A 21,632-nucleotide genomic window follows, 5' to 3' on the forward strand; every position below is an offset into this window, starting at 1 on the left:
CTTCCAGGTAGAGTCCTCCTGACTGTTATCACCAAAAAAATGATCTAAACCTAACCTGAAACAAATACTATAAAAGCTTATATAGTCATGTTCTTTATGTCTCCACTTTGAAATACTCCAGAGGGAACTGTCCTGGATGAACTCTCTTCCATAGGTGTTGTATTTGTCCTCGGCTTCCTGGAGGGGAGTGAAAGCTTCATGCTGCTGAAGAAGTTTTCTCTCCACATAGAGAAAGAGGAGGAGCCCCACATCCACTACGTCGTTTAGTAACGGAACAATTGAAGTAGGCTAATCCCAGCAAGCTTTCAGTTTTAGCACAGGAACCACCTCCATAAAGTTGACTGGAAATGCAGGGGGTTTCTGGCACAGGACCGGACATTCAAAGCTTTTCTTTTCCTCCACTGATCGAGGTAAGATGACACCAGCCACGTGCTATCTATGTTTAAAGAAGGTTTCGATGGGATCCTGAGTCAGAACAGGATGTGTTTCCAAACTGGACACATTTCAACGTGTCATTGATTTTATTTCCCTTTTTCATTTCTTACTCTTCTTTTTCTAATTTAGGGAGGCACACTATGGAGCTGTGAAATCAAAGGAATCATTGACAATAAGGTAAAATATGAATATGACAGTCATTATTTCCAATAAGCCAGTCAAAGCCCCACAGTCTCTTTCAGTCAGTTGTACCTAAATAGTTAAACTGCATTTGTGTTGGCCTGAATCTGTGCCACAAAGTCAACCAAAGCGGATCCTGCATGATTACATAATCCCCTCAGTCTTGTAGAGGGGTCATGTTTCAAAATGTCGTTAAAGACTTTAAGCTTCTAAAATCAATAATGCATCAAAGAACAATGAGAACCCATTTGAAATTATGAAAGGCGTTGCTCGTCGTGATGAACCTACAGATCATTACTTGAATCTGCAGCTCCTCGCAGCTTTATGGAGCGAGTGAGTTTCATCTTATGGTTAAAGTTGTGGTTCACTCTCACAGCAGTCAATACCATATTCATATTGTACCGATTCTTTATGATTTCCTGGAGGTTTAAAATAGATAGAGGCAATAGTAACCCAAATACTCAGACAAAAGTCGACCGGAAAGGATATGGTTCAACATTCGGCCTCTGAAGAATATAGTCGAGGGTAAAACTGTACAGTAAGGCAGGCGGAACAAAATGGGGGTTTCATAGTTCATTCTCAGTAAGAGGTATTTTTTTACTTTAAGAGTTTAAAACATATTCATGAGTAACTATTAGTAGTGTGCTTCTCAGCGACTCATAAAGAGTCCAGAAAGTGAAATCTAACCATCACACAATGATTCATCGATTCTGTACTTTCATTCTCTTCCTAGAATTTCATAATTGGTTTATCAGAGTAACATTTGCAGGATTCTAAGAAAGCTGCACAGACCTATAAAATAAAGCATTACCCATCTGTGCCCTGTCACCCTAAAACACTGGTTTAAACACATCGTGGGCAAGACATGTTTAAACTAGTTCAACCTTGCAGTCTCAAATTTACTTTTCAATGAGTGTAATACGTGTGATTAGAGTACTTCCCAGTGCAGCGTGCTGCTTTACAACCTGCATTAATGCTAGTTAAGTGATTTGTGATGGAAAATACAAAACAGTAAGAACGCTTTCATTCTGGTATAATCATTACTCAATCGTACTTTTTCAACTTCTAAATAATGTGATATGCAACAATACTTAAGATACTAAATGTTTGTTTGAAACACTTTTAACTCCAGACAACCTATACATCACATTGGTCAATGAAAAATAAAAACTCTTATTAATGAGATTGATTACTCAAATAACAACCCACAGCACTTTATTGTCAAAGGACAATATCTTGATTGCATATTCACAATTAAAGTCAGTGCAAAAAACATTTGCCTTTCAAGTCAGTGTAAGTCTCAATCAATAAGAAAAAAAAGTTATAAAATTACATTTGGAAGTCACTTTGAGGACTAACAACTTTAAACAACAGAGGGTTTCCAATAACATCATATAATCACTGTTTGCACAAGAAATGATGAATGGAAGTTGCATTGGGTTACATTGAATTCAGGACACAAGCCATTTAGCTTCAGACTACAGAAATATATTCTTACCAGCATCAGCTCAACAAAACATTTAAAAAAAAAAAAAAAAAAGCCAAGATACAAGAAACAACACCGAAACAGTCCTCTTCTCCCAAAGCTCAATGAAAGGAGTCAATTTGTGATGAAGAACACATCCTGTGGTGGACACTCATAGTCTGCAACAACACATCGCTCATCAACATGCCTGGAAACAAACTCGGCATTTAGACAAATCATTTCTTTAGTTAAGACAGAGAACACAGGAGATCAAACATGAAGTGACGTTTTTTTTTTAGTCCTGATAAAGTCAAGATTATTATTTAAATAAACAGACAGACAATGTTGACATACGAAGTAGGTGTTTTTTTTCCCCCTCAGTGTCAATCTGTATACTTATGTTCTTATGACTACTTCCTTCTGCAGGGCAATGGGTCATGTTGTCAAAGGCTCAACACCAATTCACTACTGTACAGATTCTGTAAGCATTCATGAAGTGGTTATATTAAATCATCCAAAAAGCAGAAAATTGCCCATTGAGAAAAGATGTTGCCACATGTCTGTATGCTAGACTTTGAATAAGAGTATGCTGGAGTACAAACGCTGTTAGTGTTAGAATACAACACAAACCTTTCAAAGTGAGCCTTGTTTGGAATAAAACTCCTACTGCACAATCGACACAAATAAAACAGTTGCACAAATAGTCTCTAAACTGATTGTACAGTGAGAGTACTACATACATGTACAGCACGAGGTACAACTTCAAACAGTCGCACAAATTCATTAATATTCAAGGTCCCTTGTGCTCAAAAGATTTTTTTTTTTTACAGAAACAAATTAAGTGATGCTATTCAAATCTGACAGGCAGCAGCTACGACACAGTACATTCATCATCCCTGTGTTTTGCCTACAGTCGGGGCCCGTATTTTTCAAGCACTCAGAATAAGAAATCACAGTTTACCATCCCAGCGAGACACACACTATGTCCTTATTTTTCAGCAGTATCGACATTTAAATAACCTTCTTGATCGCATCGTCATTCATTGTTCTGTTGGCTTTAGCAGCGCTGCAGAGCTATGTGAGAATGTAGTAGAGTCAATTACTGGATTAAGACAAGCTTCATGTCTTCTACAAGACTCAAACTGATGAGGGCGATGACGTAACGTGCCGCTTTAGCCTCAGACTTTTAGCACGATATTAAGCCATGAAGTGAATATTTAAGTCCCCTACTAATATTCTTAGTCAGCTGGAAACATTTAAGAGTCAGTTGAATATGACCTTTTTCAATCCACACATGGAGCTAATGTTAGCTTAAATATCGAGCTAGCTACAGATTATCAAATCTGCGAGTGACATTTCAGCTGATAAGAAGCGGCTTTTTAATTTGTTTAATTACTGAAATCAGAAACCAATCATTTATAAAGTATTGATTTTAAATCATGCCATTGTTATCATTGTTTAAAAAGCAGCACTAACTAGCGGACGGGGGTTAGCAAGCACACTTGATACACAGAGCAGCAGGAGGGCAAGTTCCTTAAAATGGTGGTTTATGTACTAGTCCGTCTAAACAATCTCATTCTCCATCAGAACAGAGTCGAAGCATAGGAAGCCTCTGGAATTAACCAACTCAACTCAAGAATATTACATCCTAGTCCTACTTAGTGTGATTTCTAGCAGTTATTCTGAAGTGTTTGAGAAATACAGACCCTGGTCAGCAGAGCTTCTCTGAGTCAGAGGGATAAATTGCCAGCCAGCCTGTGGGCCAGGCGCCTGCCCTCTAGCAGACAGTCCTTCCACTCAGTCTGGGCGGTCCCTTACTAATCCAGGTCCAGGATCTGCTCAGCAACAATGTCCATGGCTGCAGACGTCTTGATCGAGCTCCCAGCAGAGCCAGAGTCCACAAACATCTGGGGTATGTCATTCCCAAAGTAGATTTTGCTGTTAGATGCGATGGCCTTGTACTTTATTAGCTGCAGGTACTCGGGTGTTAACTTCAGCTGCAAGAGGGGCAACAGCAATTCAATTAACAACGAGCAGTCTGGACTTTACAATCACCATTTGTCCCGGTTTAAGTAGGAAGTGCGTTTGTAGCGTCTCTTTACCTTATTGGCCTCTGCAGTTCTCTGGGATGTGTAAAACTCTGCATCTGCCTTAGCTTTCTGCCGAGCCAGGAATCCTCCATCTAGGAATCAGAAACAGTCAACAGCGGTAGGTCAGTGTAATAACAAGTTCAAGCTGCTTTACTGGTCAGAAAGTAGGAAGCTCGCGTAAATACGGTGATCTACAGACATGAATCATGTATAAACAACTGGTTTCCTGACTCCAAAACAAGCAAACCAGTACTAACAAGAACTTGCTAAGAAATAAGCGGTTGTGATTGCACATAGTACAGCTCCAGAGATCACTCTGATGCACCACTTTTTTTTTATGAAAAAGGAATCAAACATTTTGACTTGCCCTAGCTTGCCCTTATTGAATCAACATGCAGCGAATATTCATGTTATTACATGTGAAGTCAAAGCATGGCGACTATACAACCGTGTAATGGAAAGTGACAAAACACATTTACTTAAGTCATTTATGCAAGTAGTGCACATTTTTTAGGTAGTTTTATTACTTTACCATTTACGACACTGACGACTATCGATAATCAAAAATGCATCTACAAACCAGCACTGTCATTTTGGTCATAATTTTAAAGTGGATCAGTTTGAAATATTGCAGCCACAGTGAGCTATGGATGAAGAGCTGCACACCTCCAACTTCTCAGCATGGCAATCTTTGCCATAAATAGGATTTTGAATTCAGGACTTTCACTTGTAATAAGAGTATTTTTATATTGTTGTCCTAGTACTTTTACTTCAGCACAGGGTCTGAGTAGTTCTTTCACCGCTGTATACAAACCTTCGATTTCAGAGATCTTTTTTTCTGTCTCCTTCTCCATGACTTTCTGTCCAAACTTGATCTCTGACACTTGTGCCACTTTCTCAGCCTCTATAACAAATAAAAATGTAAAAAGAGGTATATTTAAATGTTCAACCCTTGAGTGTTTTTAAATGCACATTTTTCCCTCTCTTGCTCACCTATGATGGCTTTGATCCTTTCCGTTTCTGCCTCCTTCTCCACAACCTTCTGTGTCTGTTGAGAGATCAGCAGCTTCGTCTTCTCGCTCTCCCTGCAAACAACATAAACAGATGCTTTAACATGAAACAGTGTTGGCATTTACAGAGCAAGCTGTATTGACATATTTATACTGTTTAGGTGGGGCATGTAACACTTAATTATTATTATTATTGAAATCATTTCCATAATAATTCCTCTCAACTTCAACATCAGAACAACCGTGTGGGTGTTCGGGTTGTAACGAGGTTTCACAATTCTGCTTATTACTAAGATTCTGTTCTCATTGCAACTGATAATTAAAATAACTAAAAAAGGTACGCTCAGAGTGCAGATCTCCATCAGGACCACAGAATTGACTAACACATGGGGAAAGCATGGAGATGCTTTATGCACGTAAACGTGTTCTTGGCAGCTATTTAGTTTTTCAGGTTACATTTTAAACATACCCGATTTCTGCCATAATTTTTAGATTACAATGTTAAAACGTAGTTTAAGATTTACTGAAAGCGTGCAGAAAAGTGCCTAACAAGCTGCTGAACAGCTCTGAGCCCTGGAAAAAGGTTTGGGACCGTTTGAGTCAGTAAGAGGAACGTTGGCACTGTTCATATAACGTCAAGACTTCCAGTTCCAAACTCCACCAGGCATCCAAACCCTGTGCCATCGCAGAACCATGGACCAATATGATCAGCCTATGCAATAAATCTCTACTTTGCATCTTCATGCCTTTCCTCATTGGAAGACATCCTATTACTAAATTAACCACATAAGTGCTGGTTTGAAGGGAAATTTAGTTTATTTCAATGAGCTGGACCACTTTTTCTACAACCCCATAATAACAGCTGAGACCTGTTTACATTACTGGCCTGCAGTCATTTAAGCAACACCAAGTCTCTGACTCACAAGCGGTAAAAACAGACTTTAAACATCCTGAACAACTTATTAGAGTGAAACCAAAAGAAAGTCAAATTTTCCACTGCCTAAAATTATACTTGGCAATAGCCACAGTAATTGCAGTGAATGTCAGAATTTAATGTTTTGCAGGACAAACTGGATGAAAATAAGGACTTCGACATTGGAAACGGATAACTTCTGAGATTGTCTGACTGCTTGTGTTGCTGCCTGCTGCTGAACCCCATTTACAAGTATCGCAGCCTCTCCAGATCTCAATTCAGTTGGAGAATAACTCGGACCATAACCTCCAAAAGTGATGGCAATACCACAAAAAAAGAGAAGAGTATTTTCCCTTTTTAGGAGGTGAGAGACTGTTTTGTGGAACAACGTGTGCATCAGTTTCTGCCATCATTGCAATAAAGAAAATGTTTGCATATTCACTTAAAGTGTGTAGAAAGGTGCTGGAGATTGTGCGTGTTGTTTTTGTGTTTGGATGCCATCAGAGTTTTGGCTACTATTAACGGCTCTGTCCTGCTCTTTGTTGGATTTAGGGAAGTTCACAAAAGCTCATTAAGTGAAATTGCATCCGCATGGCTTCTTCCTCTACTCTTGCATCGTGTAATGACAATTTTACATTCTTAGTTGTATTTCACATTCCTATCCAAGTGAACTGATCTACAAGCTGTTCTAGTGCAAACTATCAAAAGCTAAGATTAACTTTTTCTTGAAACAATAAAAAGTCTGTCAGCATTTTCAATCGACTCGTAGATGTACGGCTAGCTTGATTAAATAGTTCAATCTAGGTGAAAATAATCTGCTAGCGGCGGGTTGGGATTTCAGTCAACAGAATCTATAGTTCTGTAAAACGAAAAATGTACTTTTAAACTGAGGGTCATTTGATTAAAATTGCATTTGAACTCAACTTGACAGCATTTATACTTTAAGGAATTGATTGTATAAGCTTATTCATTACAGTAGCCAACCAGCCATAATAAGCCAGACAATTAAACTCACCAGTCAAAAGCTGACTTTCAGTAAGGGCTTCAACTTCAAAATAATGAACTCATTACTGCATTTCACAAATGTATCAGACTTTTTATTGGCCCAGAGCTAACATCGGTGTAATGGACACAATACTCTTGTTATTGGTGAAAATCTGTAGATATGCACTTTTTTTTAAGGATACAGCACAATTCTATAATTTATTGCAGACTATTTCAAACTGAGCCCACTTTGAAATCCATGGACCAGTTGACACATGTGTTGCATTAATCCGGCGGTGTGTTGGTTTTGGACCAGAAATCCGACAGTGCTTGACTTTAAATTAAACAATATGAAAATGCTGTCTAACTGACAATGTATGCATGTGACTTGAAGACTTACCACCGTGGCTGATGCCTTGCAGTGCTTACATGAACCGTACTACGTCTTAGTGTAAATCCTCAATTTCCTCTCTTTACCACAGTCACTGTGACAAAGCACATGCGTTTTTTTCACAAGGCCAAAGTAAAATGTCCACAGACTGATTTAAAACAGCCATGTCTTACTTGGCTGGGGGAGTTGGATGAACATCAGGCCCATGCACTTGGGAGGGAAAAAAATTACACAACACATGATTCGGGGAACATTCCTTGTTTGGAAAGAAAACTCACATGAGCTCGTAGTTCCTGCGAATGCTCTCTGGTATATTGGGTTTTGTGACACGGACCGCCTGTGGATCAGTAAGAGGCACAGACAAAGAGAAGAGTCAACTCTGAAGAAGGCAGAGAAAAACAGCGAAAGTAGTGAAAGCAACATGACTTTAAAAAAAAAAGAGGTTTTCACCAAAGGGGAGTTATGAAAAGAAAAAAAGACAGTTTGAGATGAGCAATGGAAAAAAAAAAGCAGTCCTATTTTGAGGCGCTTTGGAACTGTAATATTATTGGTTTTCCCAGAAAGAGCAGCAATTGTTATTTCAACTGTTTCAAGAGAGTTACAGAAAGCTGAAGGCCAGAGTATTAAAGCCCAGTGGAGCATTTAACTCTCAGGAGTGATGTGTGTGTGTGTGTGTGTGTGTGTGTGTGTTTCTCTGCGGGTGTGGAGGTAGGGGGGATTAATTAGGAAGTAAAAAACACTCAGGCTCCTTTTAAAGTTTAAAAGGCAGAATGCTGTCTTCTATAAAACTCTTCGGACAAACAAGGTCTTGCAAGGCAAGTTTATTTGTGTAGCACATTTCAACAACAAGGCGATTCAAAGTGCTTCACAAAACCATTAAAAGCATCAAAACATAATGCAGATTTAAAAACAGTTAAGAAAACATTAAAACAGTCAAAAAGCAAAATAAAAGTAGAAAAAGCAAAATAAAAAAAAAAAGTTAAAATAAAAGTTCCAGTGCAGTTTAAGAAATAAAATGCAGTAGTGAGATGCAGTAATTGAATCTGGTTCAATTAAAGGCAGCAGCAAACAGAAAAGTCTTCAATGTGGACTTAAAGGAGCTGAGGGTCTCAGCAGACCTGCAGCTTTCAGGGACCTTGTTCCAGATATGTGGAGCAGAAAAGCTGAACGCTGCTTCTCCATGTTTAGTTCTGACTCTTGGAACAGAAAGTAGACTCGTCCCAGACGACCTGAGTGGCCGGGATGGTTCATAAGGTAGCAGTAGATCGCAAACATACTTAGGCCCTAAACCATTCAGTGCTTTATAAACCAGCAGCAGGATTTTAAAGTCAATTCTTTGTTTGACAGGGAGCCAGTGCAAAGACCTCAGAACTGGAGTGATGTGATCCACTTTCCTGGTCTTAGTGAGGACTCAGGCTGCAGCGTTCTGATTGACTTTTTACAGAGGCCTGTGAACACACCGTTACAGTAGTCAAGTCTACTGAAGATAAATGCATGGACAAGTTTCTCCAAATCCTGTTGAGACATAAGTCCTCTAACCCTTGATATATTCTTCAGGTGGTAGTAGGCTGATTTTGTAATTGTCTTGATATGGCTGTTCAGGTTGAGGTCTGAATCCATAACTACACCTAGATTTCTGGCTTGGTTTGAGGTTTTTAACATTAGTGATTGAAGCTGAGCGCTGACTTTCAATCATTTGTCCTTGGTACCAAAAACAATTACTTCTGTTTTATCTTGATTTAATTGAAGAACATTCTGGCACATCCAGTTATTGATTTCTTCAATGCATTTAGCCAGCCCTTGTATGGGACTATAGTCCCCTGGTGATATAGTTATGTAGAGTTGTGTGTCATCTGCATAATTATGATAACACACTTTGTTGTTTTTCATAATCTGAGCCAGTGGAAGCATGTAGATGTTGAACAGAAGAGGCCCCAGTATTGAGCCTTGGGGAACACCACATGTCATCCTAGTCAGCTCTGATGTGTAATTAGCTACCAACACAAAGTATTGTCGGTCCTTCAAGTAGGATTCAAACCAGTGAAGTGCTGCGCCAGAGAGTCCTACCCAGACTTTCAGTCTGTCTAGTAGTATGTCATGATCAACCGTGTCGAATGCAGCACTGAGATCCAATAATACTAAGACTGAGGTTCTGCCACTGTCTGTGTTTAAGTGGATGTCGTTGAAAACCTTAACAAGAGCAGTTTCAGTACTGTGGTGCTGACGAAAGCCGGACTGGAAGACATCGAAACAGTTATTTTCGGCCAAGAAGTTGTTCAGCTGTTGAAAAACCGCCTTTTCCATTATTTTACTTGGGAGGTTTGATATTGGTCTATAGTTTTTCAATAAACTAACCAACTTCTAAACTAGCCTTCTTTAGAAGTGGTTTAATAACTGCAGTTTTTAGGGCTTGTGGGAAGACACCTGAGAGAAGGGATGTGTTTACAATGGGCTGCAACAACGAATCGATAAAAATCGATTATCAAAAGTGTTGGCAACGAATTTCATTATCGATTCGTTGTGTCGCGCGATTATTACGCCGGGCAATAAGTCGCGGAGAAGAAAAAAAAGAGCGCAGCAAAGCAACTGGCCGGCCAGCGTTTCTGAGATTGGAGTGAGACACGAGAAAAGCTGAGGTTGTAATGTTCTCAAAAATAGAAGATCTTTGACAAGTCGAGTCTTGGCCAATCAGCGTCTTCATGTTCCTCAAACTTGTTTTTAATGGAAGCTAGTCAGCTTGCTATCGCGTTAGCTAACGTGTTTGGGTTGTGTATTGTCAGGGCTCTCAAGTGTCATGCATTGAGCGTGACTGTCACGCATTGAGCGTGACTGTCACGCATTTCGGTCTTAAGTCACGCCTTCCCGCCACACATCGTATTTCTCACGCTGAAAAAAAACTCTAGGCTATTTAATGTGCCGCAGCGCACGAACATGACCTGGTCGCGCTGCCCTCACCATGGAGGAATCAAGCACGTCTCCCCCGAATCCCCTGCCAATCAATAAAAAGAAATGGGCTACACGAATAGCCAATCAGAAAAACGTATCTGTTGTATCTGGGTGAAATGTAATCCCGGCCGCGCCTCCGCCTGTCTTAAAAACTTGAGAGCCCTGTATTGTCGTTAAAGTTACGTTATGTTCCGTTACAGTTCAGTCTTGCTTGTAAAAAAACGTAACGTGATGATACATGCCGTCACCCCCCGGTCTGGTTCAGTTCACGCCGTCACTCGTTAACGTTAAACCGGCACACCAGCGGATCTGGCTGCAGGTTTTTTTTTTTTTTTTTACTCAAAGTAGAATGAAGCAAATCACGTAGTCGGGCTTAGCCAACAACGTGACGTCGTGGTCATAAGAGACCCAGAATGAAAGAGTTTAAGGAAGAGGACGCTCTATATGGAGCAGTACAGCTTCCCTCTGTCCCAGTATTTCATAGATATTGATAACGCAGGGTATGTAAATGCAGCCTCTCGAGGGATCAATCACAGTAAAAATGGCTCACATTTGGCAGATGGAAAGCATAGATGTGTATGTTTTTAGTGTTAGTCCATTTTGTTGTTTTAATTAACAGCTCAGGAATGTTCAAGGAGCAACCTGTTTGTGCACTTTCTGAAGATGTTTTGCACTGTCACTTCTGTTTTTGAATAAAGGGTTGGAAATTAACGCTTTTTTCATAAAAACATTTTTTTATCCGATTCATCGATTAATCGAAAAAATAATCAACTGATTAATCAATTATTAAAATAATCGTTAGTTGCAGCCCTAGTTTACAATTTGTAAAAGATCAGCGGTCATGCAGTGTGAAATATTTTTGAAAAAGTGTGTTGGTAGAATATCCAAGCAGCAGGAGGATGTGTTCAGATGTTGTCTAATGTCTTCTAGGCTTCTTTGGTTAATTGAGTGAAATTGTGTCATGATATTTGAATGGATGCTATTTAAAGATGGGGACAACACATATCCTGTGGTTGGTGTGGAGCCACCGACTGCTTGTCTAATTTTCTGAATTTTATCAGCAAAATAGGAGGCAAATTGATTGCATGCCCAGGTGGATTGGAGCGTAGCCGTTAACGACACCGGAGGGTTTGTTAGCCTGTCCACGGTAGCAAATAAGGCGCGTGTATTGTTTTTGTTTATGATGTCAGAGAAGAAGGCCTGTCTTGCATTTCTAAATTATAATTGTGAAGTCTCTCTTCATAGATACCACAGTGAACCTGGAGATTAGTTTTTCGCCACCTGCGTTCAGCTTTCCGACACTCTCTTTTCTCTATTCTGACCAGTGTGGCATTTCTCCAAGGGGATCTTTTCTTACCCGAGACAACCTTCACCTTAGTGGGTGCAATGGCATCAATAACATTTTTAACTTTAGAATTGAAGCCATCCACAAGCTCATTGAATGAGATGCAAGAGAGGCCTGGTGTGGAGCAGAACTTCTGAATAAATAGTTCACTGGTGTTTTCAGTGATGTAACGCTTTGTCACAACCTTGGTTTGGACATTTGTGTGTAGAGAGATTGCGCTCAAAGAAAACACAGGAATGATCAGAGAGTGCAACATCAGTCACAGCAACCTTGGAAATGTCCAGACCTTTGGTGATGATTATGTCTAGAGTGTGCCCCTTGTTGTGGGGGGGACCTGTTACATGCTGAGTCAGGTCATAGTTATCAAGGACACCACATAGCTCTATAGACTTCAATAAGAACAGCTGCACTGTTATCTTGGTCTAACCAAGTTTCGGTTTAAAAACAAAAAATCAAGTTTGTGCCTAATAATGAAATCATTGATTAAAAATGTTTTTTTGTTGACAGACCTGACATTCAATAAAGCTAAGTTTAATGTGTAAAACTATATTTTCCCTATTTCTTTGGACAGGCTGACGAGGAATGAATGTTAAATTGGATAAATTTGCAGATTTACTAATGTTTCTTCGCAGCCTCACCTTTCCTTTTCGATAAGTCAGGACAGGAATTAAGAAGTCTAACTTCATACAGGGCCCCGAATGTTCCTGGAGATAATCCGTGGTGTCGTTAACCTTGTAGTCCGGACCCAAAAGATATCAACCAATGTCTTTATCAGATAGGGGCGATAGAGGATGGTTGTGGAGATGTTGTGGAGGCGGGGGAGGGGCACGGCGCTTTAACTTCGGTGTTTAAAGCATTTAGAACCATTGACGAGGTCTAGCTGGAGGGGTTTCAGCACGGGAAGTGGGAGTGCGGAGGGGAGTGAATTTGGTTCCAGCAATGACCATCTCATCATGCGGTCAGTGAACTCCATTAGGGGGGAGGATGAGGAGGAGGGAGAGAGTAGAGAGGAGAGGGACCTGGATGAAGTGTGGGGGGTGGAAGTAGGTGCTGGTGAGGGAAGTAAAGACCCGTCCTCTCCGAGAGGGATATCAATCCTTGATGATGAGGGTGGAGACTCCTCCTCTTGGCTCTCCTTTGGTTTCCTTCCCATGAGGTCTCCATGGCGATGCTGTGTGGTTATCTCTTGTTTAGAATCCTCTTGTCTCCTGTCCTTGGCAGTGGGAACAGACGAGTGACGCAGGAAGAAAAATAAGTTAGAGGTGAAGAGATTTACCCCTGACTTGTTCAGGCAAACTCCATCTGCCTTAAAAAGATGTATACGCTCCCAGAAAATGTAAAAATTGTCGATAAAATGTACTGTATGGTCAGTACATGCAGTTGACAGCCATCTGTTCAGTTCAAACAGCCTGCTGAATCTTTCATCTCCTCTCCTGGCTGGTGGAAGAGGGCCACTGATAAACACCTCAGCATTGACAGAGCTGACTGTGTTTAACAAGTCAATAAAGTCTCGCTTCAGAACTTCAGACTCTTGTTTCACAATATCACAGCTTCCCGTATGCACAATGAGGTTTTTCACCGTGGGATGGTCAGCCATGATGTCCAGGATTTTATCTCATGTTAGACACCATATCTTTCGGAAAGCAGAGTATTTTGGTATTCTTGCTGCACATCGTTCAAACATCTTTTACAGCATAGTCTCCAACGAGACAGAGAGAGTTCCAGGGAGGACTACCATTTGAGGCTTCGTTAACAGCTACACAGCCCTCCTGTTTCTTATTAGGCCTGGTGGTGCTAGTTAGCTGTGTCTTAGCTTGCATTTGTAGAGGATTTTGAGTCCATGGTAAAGTGGCATCATTCTGACACAGTCCATTTACCTCCACGTTCACTTCTATTCGGTGGATTTTTGTTTCCAAAACTGCAATCTTCTGCAGGAGTTTGTAGTAGTTGTCCATGGAGAGGGATGGCATCTTGCTGCTCCTTAGCTTTAGCTTAGCTGCTAAGTAGCCTTTAGCTTAGCTGCTAAGTAGCCTATAGCAATTTATCTTTAAACCAGCAGAATTAGGGCAATAGCCAGCCAAATCTATAGAAAAATAGAGTCCCAGTGGTTTTCAAGTGTCCGGGAGCTGCTGCTCAAAGATTCTCACAGAAGAAAAAACAAGAATATCAGAAGGTATTAGCAGAAAAATGCAAACAGAGGCGAGAGCAAGCAGAAAAGCGTCTTTACTACTAAGTGAGTAATGTCAGGATCCGAGTAAATAATGTCAGGATCCGAGTGAGTAATGTCAGGATTTGTCAGGATTGCGTTGTTATAATGAACTATCCAGCAGGCATGAAAACGGGTCAGGGGTGAAAAAGGTGAGAAGGATATTACCCCTCTAGGGAGGTCCGGGGGCATGCTCCCCCGTAAGAAAAATGTAAATATTCCATATTTTAAAGCATCAATCTGATGCATTTTGAGATGTTTTTTTTTTGCCAACCTGGGGAGAGCTAGAGAAACTTAACTTCAGCCATGAGTCAAAAATTATTATGGCCTGCTTACTAAGTATTATGCAAGCCATTTCATGCCAGCCTGTCACTGGGTCTAACATTTACAGTCAGACCTGCAAACTCATGAGGGGTGAAAAAGGTGACACCAGCGGGGCGGGGGGGGCAGTGACGGGAGAGTCAGTGCCGAACAGCGTCACTCGTCGAGAAGCTGACAAACTATGATCATTATGGGTTTTAGTTCTTCTTTTGTCAATACCCAAGTGTACACACACACACACACACACACAACCGTTCAAAAGTTTGGGGTCACCCAGACAAAAGTTCAGCAATTTCTCGCATGGAATAGTCTTCATCTCTAAGAACAAGAATAGACTGGCGAGTTTCACATGAAAGTTCTCTTTTTCTGGCCATTTTGAGAATATAATAGAATAATAGAACCCACACATGTGATGCTATGCATAGGAAGGCCAGTTGTATAGATTCTCTCACCAGCATAACTGTTTATGTTGTGCTAGCATAATTGCACAAGGGTTTTCTAATCCTCCATTAGTCTTCTATGCGATGACAAACACAATGTACCATTAGAACACTGGAGTGATAGTTGCTGGAAATGGGCCTCTATACACATATGTAGATATTTCATTAAAAACTAGATGTTTCCACCTAGAGTAGTCATTTACCACATTAACAATGTGTAGTGTATTTCTGATTAATTTAATGTTATCTTCATTGAAAAAAAACAGTGCTTTTCTCTGAAAAATAAGGAAATTTCTAAGTGACCCCCAAACTTTTGAACGGTAGTGTGTGTGTGTGTGTATATATATTTTGTAGACTTAATACTTACAATATGCAATACTACTGAATATTGTTTTGCTACTACTACATTTCACCTCATAATATGACACTTATATGCCATAATATGTATAATGTACCAGCCTTTTTATTTGACCATATTATGTCATACTGTTATACCACTTTACTTTCAGGAGACGTCACTGTTAGTCTAGAACACTGAATAATGTTTCCACCAGTAAACCTGAACATGCACACCTGTCTCTGTGTGACAGTGATTATAACCGCAAAACTATATATATATTATAATTAACTACAGGATACACTTTTTCCTACACGTAGATCTTAAACCCTTAAATATAAACAGTAGCCCGGCCACCCTACAGAGGAAACTCATTTAGGTTTTTTTATTAAAATAAAAGTTGGATAAAATCTCCATTGTCCTCTCCTTATATGTAGTCAAGTGTCGGTAGGTAGAACTGCAGCGCCGCTGACTCGCCGCTCTCCTGGCTGACGTCACACGCTGCCACGGACTCTCCGCTGCCAGTAATCTCACTCGCTGTCTCTCCAACAACGTTAGCTAACGTGTTAGCAAGCTGACTAGCTTGCTATTATTAAACTGGTGGGAGGGAAATGAAGCCGCTGGAGACATCTTAACGCTGATTGGCCAAGACTCGACATGTCAAAGATCTTCTATTGCTAAGATGATCACGACCTAATTTTTTTTCCGTGTCCCACTCCAATCTCAGAAACGGCGGACAGTTGACCCCCTCCTCCCAAAAACAAAAACTCTTCGGATCTACACGATCCACGTAGGTCACCTATTTTGGTTTCAAAACGGCGAATTTCACTGAAAGGTGAGGGATTTTCATGTCTGATCCAGGAATGCGGCTTCATAAAAGGCTGTGAAAGTCAGGGCTGAAAACTGTAAAAATACTTTTATTATCAAGGACTCTGTATACAGCGCTTCATTAGGTTTACATTACTACTATAACTCTGAGTTTAGATGTCTTGTTATTACAACAACCACCTAAAAATGTCTCCTTAATAAAGTAAAACGCAAGTGATACTTTCTCAGTCCAGATTATAATAAATAATCATGTTTAGATCATATTATTACATTTTCTTGCACTTACGTTTAACCACATTTCCCAGAATACACCTGAACAATGCCATGAGAACGTGCATAGACCTGATGCTTTCAATCAGCGGTGTGATTATGAGAATACACAAAGCGACTGTAGCTGCAGAACACAATGTCAACAGTGATGCCATTGATTCAATACATGTGTTGTGCCTGTATTGTGTACATTATGGGCAACTAAGGCTGCTATAATGTGCAAAATGCTTTTGTTAAATGGCTTTTTTTGTTTTCTTCTGCTTTCAAAACACCATGTCAGATTAGATGAGAGGCTCCAGAAGTAAATCTTTGAGCTTATATGTTGTTACAGATCCCCAAGATCTCAAAATGTAAGGTGATGTCAATCAATTGTACAAAGGAATAAAAAATATATGCATCAAATATCCCCAAATGGTCTGCGCATAGTTTTGGCCGAACTGGACCTGGCCATGAATTCAGCCGCAGGACTTGACTAATTTTGTCTCGACTGCCTTTCTGGGGGTTTTACTGTACCTGTATGATGAGTCCAGGTGCCATGGATGTTAGGTCCTCTTGTAGCGTCAACTTCAGGTTTTCATCGATTTGGTCTGTAGGAGAAAGACATAAGGCAGGTGGGTGAGCTGAACTCAGCAGCAACGGTTTAGTTTCACTGTCATCAATGTGGATAATGTCAGATCTGAGTCAAGGTCGCAAAAAATTAAATCCTCACTTAAAAAAGGTATGTTTCAAATAATCAGACACATTTCATGTGGGATTTCATATTTAAAAATGTGTATCGAGACAAAGCTGAGAAGAATATTATATTATCACAATTAGTCAGCAGACAAGTTACCTCTGCAAGAACAGTTCATATTATCAATATCAGTCAACTCACTGCTATCAAGCAATACTTGTACAGACATTATCAGTACTGGGAACAATATCAACATTTACTACACAAGAGCGTTCTACATCAGAATCTGCAGTAACGGCAGTTAAATATATAGATGTTAAGTCACTATCGGCTAATGAGGCAACACAATAGTGGCAGAGCTTATGGCCTAATAGTTGACCAACACTTTAAAAGACTCAAATAATTGCTAAGCTAATTTAAATTGACAGTCGTCATACGGAGTTTCACAAATAATCACACACAAGTACCACTTTAAATCTTGTGTTTACCAAAGATGTGCTGGTAAGTTTCTTGGAAATAAGTATGAAAAAACAACTAAAGAAATCTTCGTGAACTAAAACCAAACCGATTGTTGACTAATCGACTAAGAGGGGTTAAGTAGTCACAGGAAACGCTACGTGTTGGTCAGTGCATCAAAAATGCATCTACAAACAAAAACAACTGTCATTTTGGTCATTATTTTACAGTGGATCAGTTTAAAATATTGCAGCCACAGTGAGCTGAAGATGAAGAGCTGCAGTAACAGCAGTCTGCAGCACTTACCAAACAAACCGATGTAGACCTCCTGCAGTGAGTGAACACTGCAGAACTGGTTGAGCTCATGGTGAACTTTGTTGAATATCAAAGCTTTGTCGTAGTCCGCCGTGAAGTTCCTCACTATGTCGTACACTGCAGAGAGGGATGCGAGTGCTTCGTCAGTTCAGAAATAAAAGCAAAAAACACAGAGCATGCATACAGTATGTGGCTTTGGTGGAGCCAGTCGCAACAAAAAAACGTCCAACGTGTTCGTCAGTGCCAAGTTGTCTTCATAAGGGAAAAGAAATGAACAGGGAGTTGAGGATGATTTAAATGTTTGATATTTTAGGCCCGTTGAAGGCTGGCAAGTTTACCTGCTGATGGGACGAGGTAGTTCACCACTTCTATACGGTCAAAGTAAATCATCACTCCTCCACTGAAAGAACGCAAATACATAACTATTTGACAGGAACTTTTATCCAAAACACCAGTACGAGATCAGATGACAGGGCTTGTAGTTGCAGTGTGGGTGATGCCAGTAGTTCAGATGACGAGCCTCTGACTCCAGCAGCGTTGGTGGTGCTACAATCCACTCGATGCATTGTGTGAGGGATACAAGATGAATGCTCAGTGTAATAAGTACCGAGACCACATCTGATACTACTTAAGCCAATCAAAACGGCAGACCTACCCTGTGCCACATGGTACATTCTTCACTTCATCTGTCTGCAACGTCGTCTGTGAGAAAAAAAACAATCATTCATGCTTTAATTAAGTTTTCCAGGTGTCAGGAACACAAAAACATTCTCCTGAAATCATAATAAAAGTACCAGGCAGTGGTAGGACAGGGTACAATCCATCGACACAGTATGAAATCAGACAATACAACGTTTCAAATTGAAGAAACCTGGATCTCCGTTGTACATAGAGGAGAAACACAGTTACGGGAAGTCCTGGTCAGTATCATGGAATGCAATACAACACCACAAAGAGCTGAATCAACATATCCATGACAGTGTGTGAACGTTACCGTCACAACAGTAGGTTATATTACAGGGCCGTTGCACTGAATGTATAGGTTATTTTTTAAAAGGACACTACTGGGGAATACTTGCAAAAGAAAATTATTTTTTTAATTTTTTATCTTACAAGTTCTCAGAAAATAAATGTTTGGATCTGCATATCAGGCCGTATCTTATCAAATATGTGATAATTTGTATACATTTCCAGAACCTAAATCTGAACCTTGGATAAAGCCAGGTTCAACATTCTTTAAAAAGCAATCTTGATAACTTATTCTGAAATATCACTTATTATTTCTATACAATATCAATTACTGTTTTTTGGGAGCTTTCACTGATCTGAATTGAGGATAACAAATTATTAGTGATTATGGTTTTAAGGTTATGGTTTTAAGGTTATAAATTAAAAGACTAAAATCACTTGACTCACCTGAACAGACTTGTAGGTTGTGATGAAGGGAAGCATAAGATGGAAACCAGGGCTGCTGGTGGTGGTCAGGAGAGCCCCTCCTCTGTTACAGACACACAAGCACAGACAGAATCAAACTATCTCCTGGGGATCTTGGCTTGTAATGAATAAAACAATGTGTGGTAAAATGATTTAGGAGACAAACAGAAGAAGTTATGTTAGTTAGGACTCGGGTGCGTTCATTTTCGTTCATGCTTCTGCTGACGACACACAAGTAAAAGTACTGTAAAATAGTCCCCGTCAGCGATTCAATATGATGTTTCTGGATTGACATTACTGCTGCATATATGTGTATAATGCATTTTAATACAGTAGATATACAAGTGTGTGCCGATTTTAACTTTTTTATATAATGTTGGGTACTTTAATCTTCAGCAATGCATCATATAATAAAATATCTTGTCATGATCTCAGAAAAACAGCCCTGTTTTCAGATTTCTCACTATGCACTTTCCAGCTGATCCAAGAGTATTTTTTTTAACAGCTTAAATGTTCTCAAAACACACAAGGAAAATGTCATCCTTCAGTTTAAAACGTGGAGCTACATAGTTTTCACTTGACAGGAAGGGAAGGAAAAAATTATCTGAAAAGTAACTAAAGCTGTCAGATAAATGTAGTATATTTATTGCATGCCTATGCAAGTTATGAAACTTAAAATACTCTGCACAGGCGGCTTTTATTGCAATCAGGTAAACAGGTATTTATGCACCTGCGCATGTTAACAGTTGCTTATGACAAACACCTTTGAAGCAGATGTGCTCTTTTTTTTTTTTTTTAATAGTCTCCGTTTCACAACAATGCAATTTAACACTACTGCCTCAGGAACAACATAAAAAAAGTGTGGTGCAGTCTTACCTGTAATAAACACCGGTGTGTCCCTCATCAATCTTGTGCACAGAGCCTAAGAGACCTGCTCCTCCGAGGGCAGCGATTATTGAGAATATGGCACCCAACTGTGCCATCCTGGCAGGCAGGAAAGGAAGGCAGCATATGAAAAGGAGCACATGGGAACAGACTTTCTTGCTTGATGTGTACACGATGTCCTGCCTTAACTCCAATAAAAAGGTCCAACTACAAGTACTAATAAACTATGCACCACTGAGGAGCTTGTGTCGTATGGTAGTAACATACCGGCTTTGGCTTCTTGCTCACTGAGTTATCTCTACTCAGCTCAGGCTTAACCAGGCATCAGCTGGTACTTAGTGACCTTGTCACACTTAAAGAGGATTGAGGCTAAAGTGAGAAAACATTGTAACCGCTCATCATACGTGAAATAAATATAACAGTGTCTGCATTCACATGTATGTGATAACGATGATTTCAGCTAGTTTAAGCTGAAAGAGTTGGATGAAGTGCATTTTACATCTCAGTGCATTCACAACCTTGTGACCCTGCTGACTCAACTCTGGACTCTTATTTTGAACCTGTTCTTTATAAAGAAATTGTTCTGCAACTGTTTGTTTCGATACGGGTGGATTTTTTTCTTGGGAAGCGAATCAACACAATATACAATTAAGTGGAATTTGAACGTATTTGCGACAAGAAAACAGATTCACGTGAGCCTCTATGAAAGGTCTGCAGCTGTAACTTGTTTTTCACGGCCACGAAAGTGTGAAGTTAGCCAAATTATCTCAGGGTTTGAAATATTGTATTAATTCTTCTGGAAAACTCTGAATATAAATCATCCAATAAACAGAATCGATCTGAATTCAATCTTACATTTTCGAAAAGTGGCGGACACGGCTTCCTCTCCTTCACGGTAACGACGCAGCATTACAGTAGTTCAAAGTTGAAAATGAAAGATTTATCAAAATACACAAAATCTTAGAAAAACAAACGTAAGCCGAATGGCAGGGGCGAGGTTAAAGATGGGTATGCAGTCGTTTAACAATCACATTATGATAGGTGTAGATGACTTATTAGGAGGACAACTTAAAATATCCAAACATTTGAGCGGAATTTAGTTTTGATGGCTTCGTAGCTAGTTAGCTGTGATAGCATAACGTAAGTTACTAGCTAGCTATACTATCGCTTCCTCAAAAAGAGGAGCTCTTCCAAAAGCAGACCTGTTTAACTAACGCTTTACTCCTAGTCACGTAGTCTAGGTTAGTTGACACAACGTAACGTTAGCTCGCGTTACTGTTGGCCTCAAAGCACAAGACTGCGTAAAATAGTGATTAACCTTTGCTAACGTCACGAAGTTAGCAAAACAATATGAGCACGCCTCGTCTTTCCTGCTGCTGCTGACATGTTAAACAAGACGGGGGATAGCAGAGACTTTGTTGAAATACATGGTAGCATATGTTCTCGTTGCTCGGTCGGTCTTACCTGTAATTTCGTTTGAGAGGACACTAGCAACAGATAGCAGGCACCTGCTACCGTCTTCTTCTTACTATTCAATGTGATTGTTTGGCGTCCAACTTATTGCATCAGCGCCCCCTCGTGGTCGGTTGCCCGACAGCCTTCGGTCGTTCGCCTACGTACAGTGCTGCTGCTGGTCCACGTTGGGGCCTGTGTGTCACAGTCAGTTAGCAAGGCGAGCTCCTCCTTGTGGCACTGGCAAGTCTGTTGC

At 40.1% G+C, this 21,632-nt stretch overlaps 1 protein-coding gene across 1 annotated transcript; it reads right to left on the reverse strand.

Annotated features, from left to right (window-relative positions):
• Positions 1–1,806: 1,806 nt before the first annotated feature.
• On the reverse strand, positions 1,807–21,449 carry erlin2 (ER lipid raft associated 2). The gene is made up of 12 exons (XM_079222582.1): positions 21,389–21,449; positions 19,916–20,023; positions 19,022–19,103; positions 18,261–18,307; positions 17,944–18,005; positions 17,597–17,722; positions 16,675–16,748; positions 7,747–7,805; positions 5,164–5,255; positions 4,985–5,074; positions 4,183–4,262; positions 1,807–4,077 (listed from the first exon to the last, which is right to left on the reverse strand). The coding sequence occupies exons 2-12, from the start codon at positions 20,020–20,022 to the stop codon at positions 3,898–3,900; spliced, it is 999 nt and encodes a 332-aa protein (XP_079078708.1). The 5' UTR covers position 20,023; positions 21,389–21,449; the 3' UTR covers positions 1,807–3,897.
• Between the last annotated feature and the right edge of the window lie 183 nt (positions 21,450–21,632).

The sequence above is a fragment of the Taurulus bubalis genome, assembly GCF_910589615.1.
Source record: "Taurulus bubalis genome assembly, chromosome: 8".
Classification (NCBI taxonomy): Eukaryota; Metazoa; Chordata; class Actinopteri; order Perciformes; family Cottidae; genus Taurulus; species Taurulus bubalis.